The sequence below is a fragment of the Echinops telfairi genome, unplaced genomic scaffold (genome assembly GCF_000313985.2).
Source record: "Echinops telfairi isolate 266 unplaced genomic scaffold, ASM31398v2 ScPeMD7_7469;HRSCAF=8507_1, whole genome shotgun sequence".
In the NCBI taxonomy this organism is placed as follows: Eukaryota; Metazoa; Chordata; class Mammalia; order Afrosoricida; family Tenrecidae; genus Echinops; species Echinops telfairi.
Genome location: NW_022111373.1, coordinates 150950519 through 150963396, shown reverse-complemented (window position 1 = coordinate 150963396; position 12878 = coordinate 150950519). Strand labels below are relative to the sequence as shown.

Below are 12878 nucleotides of genomic sequence, written 5' to 3'. Positions count from 1 at the left end.
GGGGGGGGCCCAGACGGGGGCCTTCCTGGTGCCTGAGAAGAGGGAATGGACACTGGGAGAGGGAGGCCGGTGGTCTTCAGGAAGCAGTGCCCTAGCACTGTTTTTCCACCGGTTTCCCTGCTGTGCTAGCTCTCGCAGCACGTGACTGATGGCTTAGTATATGTGCCCTGGGGGTGCACTGGGCTAAGCGGGGGTTCCTTCCCCACCCCCAGCTGCTCCCTGGAAGAAAGATGAGGCTGTCTGTCCCCATGACAGGAGGCCAGTTCTACTCTGTCCTGCGGCATCACTACGAGTTGAAATTGAGTCCGTGGCAGTAGGTTTGGGTTTAAGTTTTCTCTTGCTCAGAGTGGGAGCAAGATGCCCTTCTGCTCCCAGGAAGAGCTACAGTCTCGGAAAGCCCCAGGGGCCGTTCTTCCGTTCCTGTGAGTCGACGTCCGTCGACTTGAGGTCAGGGAGGAGGAGAGAGTAGTTCCGAGGCGGTTGGGTTTGCTCTTGTTAACTGAGTGTGCATCATCCTCTTGGACTTCCGGCGCTTGGTGGGATCTTGGGAACCAGGCTTCCTTTGGGCGTTCTGTTCCTGCGTGTGGCCTGCCTGGTGGTTTGGGTACAGCCTTCTGTCAGGCGCCCTTTCGGCTGCACTTCCTTGTGGGGACTTGGGTTGAATGCACTGCCAGCCACACTGCTCGGAGGTATCTGGTGCACAGGGAGGGCAGTGTGTGTCAGGGGCACGTGGAGGGCGTGTGTCTGGTGCACAGGGAGGGCTTGACTACTTTTCAGGGGTGTAAAGGTGTCGCTTTCCTATTCTTCCCTGGAAGGGGCGGTGCTGCCTCAGCACATTCCCAGGAGCTGCTCTTTGCGGTCCATCCTCACATGGTGCCTGGAGATCCGAGCCATCCCCAAGAAGGTACCGCTGTCCTCGGGTGCAGGGAAGGGTGGGGTCTGTGCAAGCGAGCCCTGGGGTGGGAGGCGGTGGTGTTCACATCGCAGTGGTTTGATGTCTTTACAGTCTCTGGGTCAGTGTCACGCAGGGGTAGGTGGCCCACTCAGGGTCAGCGTCATCCTAGGAGACGTAGATGGCTCACTGGGGGGTCAGTCACCTCAGCAGGGGTAGACCTTTCCCTCTGGGCCAGTGTCATGTTGACAGCAGTAGGCTGTTTAGTCGGCGTCAGTGTGGTAGACCAGGTTGACCAGAGAAACAAATCCAGAGACACTCGTGTGTATGAGAGAGAGAGCTTTACATCAAGAAGTGATTGTGTATCAGGAAACCATCCCAGCCCAGTCCCACTCAAGTCCTTAAGCCTGATACTAGTCCATAAGTCCCTGCTGCTCAGTGTCACCTCAGGAGGGGTAGCTGTAGGTGGATCCTGACTCTGCAGAACCCCGCAGGAGACAGAAGTGGGTGAGACCTCAGGCTTTGTGTGACCCATCGGTGACTGCTGCTGGACAGGCCCTGGTAGGGCTCATTGGCTGCTTGTTGGCCGCCTCCCACCTTCGTCAGTTGTGGGCAGACTGCAGGGAGTTCAGGGCCCATGCCTTAGTCCGTCCAGAGTTCTCTTACAGGAAGTCTCCACTCAACCTGTCCCACTCACCCTTGTTGGCTTTCTCATGCCGGCATTGTTAGGTGCTGGGGCGTGGGCCTCTGGCACACAAGAGGGTCCTGTGGGCCATCAGCTCTCCACTTTCCTTTTGCACTGCTCACAGTGTCCTGGGCACCCTGAGGGGCAGCATGGGGCACGTGGTCCCCAGTCCTGCCCTGCCTGGTCCACGCTGTGGGTCCCCAGTCCTGAAACAAGGTCTGAAATGCAGGGCATGCTGGGCCTAGGGTGACCGCATGTGGCATGTGAAGGTGGAGTCTCCCTGCATGTGGCATGTGAAGGTGGGCGTCTCTGGAGAACACCTGCTCTTGGCTGGTTTGGAGCCGCCTGGCACCCCAGCAGCAGGTGCCACAGGAGAACCTGTCCACCCTCTGCCCACAGGCCTTTCTGCGTGCCCTGGCGGACTGCACCAGTGATGGCGCTGAGAAGCGGAGGCTGCAGGAGCTGTGCAGCAGGCAGGGGGCCGCCGACTACAGCCACTTCGTGAGGGATGCCGGCCTGGACCTGCTGGGCCTGCTGCACGCCTTTCCGACCTGCCGGCCACCGCTGTCCCTGCTGCTCGGTGAGAGGCTGGGAAGGAGGGTCAGCCCGGCGGGGCGGGGCGCCGGTCCACGTCTTGGGGCTCCCAGCCCACTGCTGCCGACCCACAGATCTGCTCCTCCAGGGTCTGTACCATCAGCACACGGCTGTGTCGGCCCCAGACTGTCTCATTAAGCCACAGCTGTCAGTCCAGGGTCTCCCATCAGCCCTCAGCACTGTTCCCAGCGCTTGTCCCGTCGGCCCATAGCTTTGTCAGGAGGCCAGGTTCTGTTCTCGGCCCTCAGCACTGCCAGGGACCCAGAGTCTCGCACAGCATTTACCAGCTTTTATAACGTAATTGCTTTCACAAAAGTGCAGTTAGCCAAACCTTTATCTGGAATGCATACTCACAGCTCTGTCTCAATGGTCAGGGCACAGCCACCACCCCTATCACTGGGGGGCTTCCCAGGCATTGGGTGTGTGTGGGGGTGTGGTGCACCTATGTGATCCAGCTGGGAAAGCTGAGTGTGGAGGGTAACCAATTATCTAGCCCTTCCCTTTCTGGGGTTATGTTACCCCCACGAGAGCGTCAGACCTGGAAGAGAGAGAATGTGTGTGTGTATAGGGAGGGAGGTGGTACACCTGGGGAGACTTGCTTTTGGAAAGTAACTAGTTCTCATAGCCCTTCCCTTTTCTGGGGTCACATTGCTCCTCTGAGAGTGTCAGATGAGGAAACATTCATGAGCACCCCCACCCCACCCCACCCCCAGGCTTCAGACCTGCCCCCACCTCTTTGCCACCCACACTGCTCCAAAACTGGCTCTTGCCAGGCTCCGGACATCAACCCAGTTGTCAGAGCCAGGAGTTGCCAAGTGTCGGCCGTGACTCAGAACCTGGCGGGAGCGGTCGGCACCACTGTGCCGGGACTGGGGAGGGCGGCTTTTGCCGGGCTCATCCTGCTCTGGGTCTTGTGGTGTATGCGCGGCTGCCTGTAGGGTCCCCACGGGAGCGAGGAGGCCGGGCGCCGCCCTGTCCAGCAGCTGTACTGACGCTGGCCTCTGCCCTCTTCCAGAGCATCTGCCACGGCTTCAGCCCAGGCCGTACTCGTGCGCAAGGTACTTCCTTCTCCGCCGTGGGCACGCTTTCCAGAACGCCCACTCCCTTCACGCGCTCAGGGCCTTGCTGGCTGCTTGACAAAGGGATGCAGGAGGGAACCTGGCTACCTGTCTCGCCGTGCAGTCCCACCCCTGGGTGTCCCCACTTGTGACAGGCAGTGGCAACCCCAGATGCAGCAGGGATGGAGGAGGGAGTTCGGATGCCTGTCCCAGGGGCCGTGCAGGGCACTGTGTTGGGCGTCCTTGACCAGCACAGTGGTTTCCTGCTTAGGGCAGGGTTCCTGCTCTGTCCCACCCTCCTTTGCGCGGCATTCCAGGCCGGGTATTGAGACCACATGACTCAGGAGCGAAGGGAGAGTGCCTGGTGAAGCCTGGTGCTTTCTCTGTCCAGTGTGCTGCATCCACACCTCCATGTCCCTGCAGGACAAGCCGTCACAGTGTCACAGCTCTCCTGTGCCCCCTCTGTGCTCCTGTAGGACACACACTGCTACCCTACCCACAGCACATCACCATTGGTGGTGTCACCACCACACTGTGCTGTACCCTCCCCTGAGGACCAGTCTCTGCATAGGTGGGGCTCTGGGTGTGAGTGTGGCCAGCGCCCCAGCAGCAGCAGCAGGCAGCGGTCTGTGGGAGGGTGACCAGGACTCAGGGCTCACTGACTGACCTTCCACACAAGGACACCACACAGTTCACCTCCTCTGGATGCCGCTCTCACCTGCCCTCCATGTTGCTCTCCAGCGGCAGGGGCTCCCTTTTTGGGACCCCTCAGTGTCACACGTGTCCCCGCACCATGGCATGCAGACTAAAGGACAGTGGGAGTAGTTAAGGCCCTAAGAACCCACATTGTGCGGAAACCCGCTCCGCCCAGGGGTCCACCCTGCCTCGGTCCTCTGCTCTGGCTGGGAGTGGGGAAGAGCTTCCAGGGCCAAACAGCCTGGGGGGGACCCTCCTTCAGACCCTGCAGGGTTGTCTCTGTCTCCACAGCTCCAGTCTGGCCCACCCAGGGAAGCTCCATTTCATCTTTAACATCGTGGAGTTGCTGCCCGGCTCCCCAGGGGCCACCCCGCGCAGGGGCGTGTGCACAGGCTGGCTGGCCACACAAGCCGCCTCAGTGCTTCAGCGAGGGAAGCACGTATCCCCTGCAGACGCAGACAGCGGGGAGGCCCCGGCCCCACAGGTACCTGACAGCTCGGTCATCCTGGGGTGACGTCTGCCTTAGAGTCACCCAAAGGCAGTGAGTGAGTGTCCCAGGTCCCTGTCCCCAAGGGGCAACTCCTGTTTCCTGGGGGGACATGCCTGACTGTCCCGTGACCCCAGAATTGTGTACAGGAGAGACATCTCTGATCATCAAATGTGGGTGGTGTGGGACTCGGTCTACGCTGTCTCCCCCTGTGCAGCTCTCGTGTCTACCACAACCACCATGGCGCCACCGTTCTAGGGGCGGCACCTGCAGTTTCCCCACTGAATGCAGCTTGCACCGCTCCGCTCTACCCTGTGTCCCCAGGGGCTGTGGTTTGAGGACCCTTGTGCAGCTGCTGGGGGAGTAGGTTAGCCAGCAATACTCTAGCAACATTCCAGTGCCAGTTACCGGCTCACTCCCAAATGCGGAAACAGGAAGGAGACAGCTATGCCAGGTCTTCGTTGAGAGACGTGGACTGTTCCAGGGGGGCTCTGAGGGGCCTTCCAGGAGGCCTGGGAAAGTGGAATTGGTCCAGGAGTTTGGGGAAGTCCCCACGTGAGCAAGTGCCCATCCTGTGGTATAGGCCAGCTACCCTGAGGCACCTCTGTGACTGAGCAGTAAGATAACATCACCAGGGAGCAGCACGGGTTTGCATGCTGATCCCAACCCAGGGTCCTGGGGCCGCTTGTCAACTCCAGCTGCTTGTGCTGGGGTGCAGTGTGACGGGCTCTTGCTGGGGTGCGGGACGGGCTCTTGCTGGGGGACGGGGATGGGATCTTGCTGGGGTGCAGTGTGACGGGCTCTTGCTGGGGTGCGGGCACGGGCTCTTGCAGGGGTGCAGTGTAATGGGCTCTTGCTGGGGTGCGGGGACGCGCTCTTGCTGGGGTACAGTGTGACGGGCTTTTGCTGGGGTGCGGGACGGGCTCTTGCTGGGGGACGGGGATGGGATCTTTCTGGGGTGCAGTGTGACGGGCTCTTGCTGGGGTGCGGGGACGAGATCCTGCTGGGGTGTGGGGACGGGCTCTTGCTGGGGTGTGGGGACGGGCTCTTGCTGGGGCACGGGGACAAGATGGCGCAGGTTCCCCTAGTCACACTTGTGCCCCCGGGCAGAAGAGAACGTGGTGGTTATCTCCTCGGTCTCCCTCCTCAGAAGTGGCCAGCCTGTGCATAGATCCAGCACACGTCACAATGTGCACATGGGTCTAGCCTCTGCACAGGGAAATGGGTCCCCGCGTTCCTGGCTCGGTCCGGGGAGGGGTGGGGCTGCGTGAGTTCTCACTGAAGTTTCTCACTGAGGCCCTGCAGAGAAGGCTTCGGTCTGAGTGGGCGGGGTCTCCTGCCACACCTGTCCTCCTTGGTTCACGGCTGCAGGTCTGCATTGCTCCTCGGGCCATGAGCACCTTCCGCCTGCCGGATGACCCCACAGTGCCCATCATCATGGTGGGCCCGGGCACCGGTGTCGCCCCCTTCATCGGCTTCCTGCAGCACAGGTACGTGCCTCAGCCGGCCTCGGGGGGCAGGGGGGCCTGGAGAGTCGGCCGTGGTCTGTTGGGCTTGGGTGGGGTGCTTTTGGTGGAGGTATGTGGTGATCAAATGTGGGTACCATAGCAGACTGTCCCCGTAGGACCCCTTCTTCACGGAGGTACATTCATATCCGGGAGGGGCTTCAAAATGCTCGTGAAGGTAAAATGGGACAGTAGTAGAATTTCTCCATGAACTTCTAGAAGCCCCCAGGAGTCATTCAGCCGCTCCCTGGGTTTTCCAGGTGTAAGGCAGGCACTTGTGCACATGATGCGTCTGTGTGTATAGCCCCTCCATGTGCACAATGAGCCCATGCACATAATGCTTTTGTGCACATAACACATGCACATATAATGCACACACATGCATCTAACATGCCACACAAATAACCCACACAATTAGCTCACCATTCATGAAATGCAAACACATGCATGTAACATGCCCATGCAAATGACACACCCACACAAGTAGCGCACCATGCATGAAACACATGCACACACGTAACGTATATGCGCCTGTAGCCCACACATGTCGAGGTGGTGTGGTTCCAAAGACACGTAGCATGTGTGTGATTTGTGTGGGCACGCGGTTGGGGCAGATGGACATCCTGTTGTGGGGCCGTGCGATGTGCTGTTTGGACTGCCCCCCCCAGGATGGAGCCACAGCCCTGGCGACAGCGACATCCTGGCCAGCAGTGGCTTTCTGCAGTGACACAAGGTGTGACTGGGGTCAAAGAGTTGCTGAGTGGAGTAGTGCGTGGGCTGCATGGTGGCACTGCAGACCTGGTGCTGTGCTGGTGGCCCCCAGCCCCCCTCTTGTGTTCTTACCAGAGAGAAGCTCCAGCAGCAGCTCCCAGGCCACAGCTTTGGGGCCACGTGGCTGTTCTTTGGTTGCAGACACGGGGACAGGGACTACCTGCTCAGGTACCACGCAGTCTGCGCAGCTGGCGGTCAGGCTCTGGCGTGGGGTTCCGCACGGTGACTGACGCAGAGCCTTGTGCTGACCACCGCCTGCTGCCTTTCAGGGAGGAGCTGAGGCGCTTCCTGAAGCTCGGGGTCCTCACTCACCTGAAGGTGGCCTTCTCAAGAGATGCCCCGCCAAGTGAGGGTGCAGCCCCGGCCAAGTACGTGCAGGACAGCCTGCAGCTGCACGCCCGGCCGGTGGCCAGACTCCTCCTGCAGGAGAATGGCCGCCTCTACGTGTGCGGGTGAGCCGGGAGCCCGCGGAGTGGGGAGCTGGGAGGGTCAGATTCCTGCCCTGTCCGTGAGCTTCCACACTCCAGTCTTCAGGCGGTATCCTTGTGGTGAGCCCAGCCAGCCCACAGGCTCTGAGGGGACCTGGTGCCCCTCGACCTATGGTGAGCCAGCAGGCGGGCAGGGTTGGGCACAGGTTGAGCCCCGAGTGCTGGGGGGCCGGCATTGCACCGCCACCGGCAAGCTGCAGCACTGCTGAGAAAGTAGGGGCAGAGCTAGGTTGCCACGGGGAGTCACGTTAGTGAATGCAGGAGCACTTCATGAGAACAGGACTGCTACTTCTCCAACACCATGTTCTTTTCCCCAGAGACGCCAAGAACATGGCCCAAGACGTGAACAACGCCCTGGTGCAGATCCTGGGAGCAGAGGCCGGCCTGGGGCAGCTGGACGCCATGAAGATGCTGGCCACTTTGAGGGAGGAGCAGCGCTATCTGCAGGACATCTGGTCGTGACAGCCAGACTCTGGCCGGAAATGCCTCAAGCCAGGCCTGTTGAAGCCTCGGCCCCACCCCACCCCACCGCCAGGCCCCCTGTGGTGCCTGTGTCTAGATCAGGACTGGCTGGGCAGCTCCTGGGGCCTGTGAGCTGATGCTGGGAGTGTCAGCTGACCAGCTGACCCAACCCTCTCTGCTCTCCAAGGACTCCGGCTACATGTTTACACTGTGTGTGAACGCCACCAATAGAAGTTAGTGTCACTTTGTGAAATGGCTATTTATTACCCAAACACTTTCTGATTAAAGTATTCTCAGGGAATTCTTCAGGTTTTGTTTTTTTTTAATGCTGCTAGAAATGTGAAATGTATTTTTAGATTCTACTGAGACGTCAGATTTACTCATCAGGTCTTGTTTTTCATAACAGGTCTGAGTTTGGAGGAATTCACATTTAACATATTTAGTGTAAGGATGATTACATCCATACGAGGGGCTTCAGAGTTCATCGGAGGGGAGTGAAGAGGCAGGGTGGGTATCGATAGCCAGGGGCTCTCTGAAGCCCCCCCCCCCCCATTTCCTGGTTGAGAAGCAGATTGGACCTCTGCCCCCTCTCTTCCTGCTCGATCACCCAGCTTCTCAGCTTCGTTACTTAGGGGGTGCTGTGACTGGAACCCTTGCAGCTGGACTCGCAAAGTTCTGACACGCAGGTAGTAACAGAGTAGCTGGGTAGTTGGGAACTGACAACAAACTAGGTTGTTAACCCGGTTCCCAGCTCTTGTTGGGTCTTGCTGGCAGTGGGGCATTTACCAGCAGCGCTAAAGACCTAGGTGAAACTGGCAGAGGGGCATTTACTGGCAGCACTAAAGAGGCAAGTGAAACCAGAGCAGTGCAGAGGGTGAGGTGGCTAAGTGGCTGGGCTGCAGAGCCCTGCCTGCGTTCAGTGCTGATGAAGAACTGTATCCCGCGCACTCCTGAACTTGAATGGTAGCTTGTTTCTCTAATAATCCCCTTAACGGCAAATGTTGCCTTAAGAGTTCTGTGTGGCTGGTGTGTGGGGTCAAAGGGAAGAGGGAACCCCATAAAACATCACAGGTTCAGTAGGCGCAATTGTACAGCAATAAGAAGTAGAGATTATAGTAAAGTCATAGAGAGCATGAGAGTTAAAAGGTGGAGTCAAGTAATTGAGTCAGATGCAATTCATGGTAGCATTGCTCACCTCAGCCCCACTTGATGGTCCTCATGGTGGGGACTTAGCTGCCAGAGTAAAAGCAGCTGCCTCGTCCTCCTCAGCCACCACCCCGAGAACCAGGGAGCCTCCTCATTTATTGCTAACCACGCATCATATCACTTTAGGGGGATCTGATTACAGAGTCATATATCAAAGGAAGGGGCAATATAATTCATCCTTGAACAAGTTTGATCACTATGGTGTCTCATACAATAAAACAGACAATTACTATCCTGGGAGGCATGCAAGCCCCCTGATAGCAGACAATAAACCTATGTCATAGGGAGGGGTAGCAACACAGGCAATACAATCAATAGGGGGATGGCCTAGGGGTGTGCCCATAATGGCTACCTAACCTTGGTCATCCTTGGGCGGGTTTGACCTCTCTGGTATCTTCAAGTAAACAACTACTATCCTTATCAGAAGGCAGTGGGTCTTATTTGTTGTGGGATAAACAGTGGTGTCTGCTTGATCTAGACAGCTGATACCTCTCAGGGAGAATGACTCCTAATCCACTCTTGACCTCCAAGTGTACAGTCATTCTCACACAGCTAAGTCTGGATTTGGGGGAGACAGCTTGAGAGAAACCCTCCTTTTCTCCACAACCGTGCAGTGGATTGTTGAGCCCAGGAGAAGTGTAAGCTCTCACGGGGAGGGCAGGTGGTGATAGAAAGGGTACATGAGTGGAGGATGAAGCCAAGGCTGACTTCCACCTCCTGGGAATCACCCTTGGGGCGATGCCCCCCCAAAGACACACACACACACACACACACACACACACACACACGTGCGTGCACCTCTCCCCCACCCCCCCTGTGAAAGTTAGAAGCTGTCAGGTGTTGCCCCTGGCCATTTTTGCATCTCAATCTGCAAGAAAGGTGAAATGGACATCATTTTCTAAATCAGGACAGAGGACACAGTTCTTACTTGACAGACACTCTGGTCTCGGTCACAACAATTTCATTTTGCTTCTTAATTGTTCCGTGGGGCAGCAGCTGCACACAAGACATAAACAAAGCACACAGTTGTGCGCTTTATTTAAAAACGTGTCACTGTCTCATAGGCTGTGGGGATTTGTATGTTACCGGGTGCTAAAAGATACACCATTGGTATTTCAAACCAGCAGGGCCCATGGTGGGCAGGCTCCTACAAAACTCCCAGACGGAGATGGACTAGGAAGACCAGGGAGGATTTACTGCTGTGGTGACGTTCCTCCCCCCAGGGCCTTTCAGGAAGAAGAGTCCCAGTGGAGCACGTCCGTCCGGATCCCCGCGGCCTGGCTGAGGCCGTGGGACAGAACGCAGGAGCAGCACAGTCACCCAGCCCGTGAGGCAGCGCAGGGAGAGGCTTCCTGGCCCACGGAAGCAGAGACCAGCGGCCTTTGCAGTTCAGAGGCTGAGGACCAGAGAGACCTGGCTGCTGGCTGAGGACAGCTGCTGCTGTGGCCCGATGACTGTGCTTACTGTTCACTGATCCTGACGTAGGGTGACCTGCAAACTTCGCTGACCACACACACCCCAGTAAGTGTGAGCAGTGTCAATTCTGTGTGGCCCCTGCAGCAAGTGACCAGACCCAGTGGAGGAAGAGTAGGTGTCCGAATTCGTGCAACCAGTTGGAGGGTGGGTGGAGACGTCTGTAATCTCTGCCCGTGACAGTGGACCTTGTACCAGGATGCTGATGGGCTCACATCCCCCTGGCATGGCCAGAGAAAGTCAGATGGAGCCTCCAGGCTTGTTTTCTCAACTTGCCGAGGTTAGCCAGTGAGACCCCCTATGGGTCATGACAGCCTGGTTGTGTGCATGCCACTGGAGGGCCGGAGAGGAGGGCGGGGCGGTGTTAGTCATATAATCGCTTGTCATTTTGAGAGGATTAAGGGTGAAAGGGTGGAGTCTAGCTTGTATCGGGTCATAGCCAATGAGGCCTCTGTGTGGGCATAGCCTTCTCCTGAGGATTCTGGGAACTCTGGTATACCTCCTTGGAGGCAGGAAGCTCTCAGCTCACTCCCTGGGAGACATTCCTGTTGAGAAGCCACATGGAGGTACCCTGATGCAGCCAGAACCCTGGGAGCTGGAGAAGCCATGTGGAGACCCCTGCCAGTGCTGAGCCGCTTCCACTGCCACTGGATCCACAAGACTGCCCAACCACTGGCCTGTGATCTTCCTGCATTCAGCATCATTGCATGCATTTTGTGAGTCTGAAGAGGACTTTATAGATTGGTATCAGACATATGGGCTAATCTCGGACTGGGCTGGAATGTTTTCTCAACATTTAGTTGCTCTTGCCTGTAAAGCTCTTATACACATGTGTCCATGAATTTGTTTCTCTAGTCTACCCAGACTAACACACCTCTCTTCAGATGCTGCCCACTTGAGGGCGCTGGACCTGTGCAGGGGGCTCCAGAGCCTGGTCTTCCTCCAGCGGCTTCTTGTCCCTGCCTGCACCGCCAATGGAGGAAGCCAACTGCCGCCAGTCGTGATGCTCTGGCCATTGTCTTTGACCCCCTTGTTCTGTCTATGCATGGAGCCTTAGGGCTGTGTGTGACCTCATGCTGATGGTCTCCCTCTTCCAGAGGGATTGTCTACCCTGCTGCTGCCTGCTGAAGACGTCATCATGAAAGGTCTCTGAAATACATTCTAATCTGGGTCTTCCTTAGCCCTGGACAGTCTCAGAACGTATCAGGGACAGGCCAGCCAGCGTCTGAAGCAGCAGTCTGAATGCGCGCCCACACCCTCAGTGCCCATGAGGAAGTCACTGGAGTTTAGTGTGCAGTTTGGACCTCCTGTGCCCTCATGTTCGGCATCATGTTTCCTGCACTGAAGCTGTGGGTTCAGCGCCTGAGAACCACAGCACAGACAGGACGGCACCGAGACCCGCACCCATTCCTTCCTGCCATTCTGCTCCTGGACCGCTTGGAGTTTTTGCTCTGGTTGCTGGTTTGACAGATTAGGGAAAGTCATGCTTCCTTTAGTCTCACTCTCACAGGAAGGAGACCTGAGGGCACAGCAGTAGGTGGAGGTGGGGGTGTCCTCTCCAGGAACTCGCGCAGTCCTGAGGCGTGGGTCACCTGTCAAAGCACACGCCCACCCAGGGCTGGCGTGGCACCGCTCCTCCTCTGGGCTTTGTTGTCCGCTGGTGACCGTTTTTCTTCCTTCCTTCTCTGAGCTATCCTTTGTGTGGCCGGAACGCGGTGGACACAGTGGCTGCAACAATGGGCTCAGACAAGAACAGCTGTGAGGGGGCGGAGGACTGGTGGTTGAGTCAGAACCAGGTCCCCTCGATGGCAGAGACGGGTCTGCTCAAACAGCTCAGCCGGCATCCGTCTTTGAAGCAAGATTGACACTATTAGAGCCACGTTCACGGACTGAATTATATAACCAGGGAGCCAGGTCCAATCAAAACTGACTTCTGTGAAGTTCAGAGAGATTAGCTCAGAAATTTCTGGCAGCTGTCTTACAGGATCCCTAGGGGGTACCTGAGATAGAGTTTCTCCAGCGGAGCAGGCCCTCAGGAGCTGGGAAGATGGGAGAAGAAAATCAAAGGCGGCAATGTTGAGGAAAGCCCAGGAAGGTTGGGCTGAGGAGATTTCTCCCTGTCCTGACACTGCACCTGCTCAGTTCTTGGAGGGCAGCAACATTTGTCTTGGGTGAACATGCCTGATGGCGCCCGTGCAGAGTTTTCGTTCCCCAGACTTCACGGGGAGTCCCTCCAGGATTTCGAAGCTGCCTTCTGAGGGGTAAACGAGTGGGCAGAATCCTTTGGGGAAGGTTTATGATTTTGCAGCAATACTTTGTTTATGGACCATCATTATTTCCGAGAATGTTTGAGGCCCCTGTGTGTGGCCGTGTCCCCTCTGTCCCAGCTCATGCGTGGCAAAGGATTACAAATCCCTGAGTGGGTTTTCCGAGGCTCCAGCAGGAAAGAGGCGGTTCGAGTGGTGTCTGCGGCGGCTGACGTCAACGCCGTGACAGCCTTCTGGGTGGCACCCACAACCGCTGCTTCCCGAGCCTTGCAGTGTCCCATTCACCCAGAGGGG

The 12878-nt window shown here is 57.4% G+C and overlaps 1 protein-coding gene across 1 annotated transcript in view; it reads left to right on the top strand.

Moving 5' to 3' along the window:
* Positions 1–7936, top strand: part of MTRR (5-methyltetrahydrofolate-homocysteine methyltransferase reductase) — a 14008-nt gene extending 6072 nt beyond the window's left edge. The window contains exons 8-15 of the mRNA XM_045285341.1: positions 816–904; positions 1977–2157; positions 3187–3229; positions 4217–4409; positions 5784–5902; positions 6764–6856; positions 6958–7140; positions 7494–7936. Coding sequence (XP_045141276.1) covers positions 816–904; positions 1977–2157; positions 3187–3229; positions 4217–4409; positions 5784–5902; positions 6764–6856; positions 6958–7140; positions 7494–7638 — 1046 coding nt within the window. The 3' untranslated portion in view covers positions 7639–7936. The remainder of the gene's footprint in view (positions 1–815; positions 905–1976; positions 2158–3186; positions 3230–4216; positions 4410–5783; positions 5903–6763; positions 6857–6957; positions 7141–7493) is intronic.
* Positions 7937–12878: the final 4942 nt, after the last annotated feature.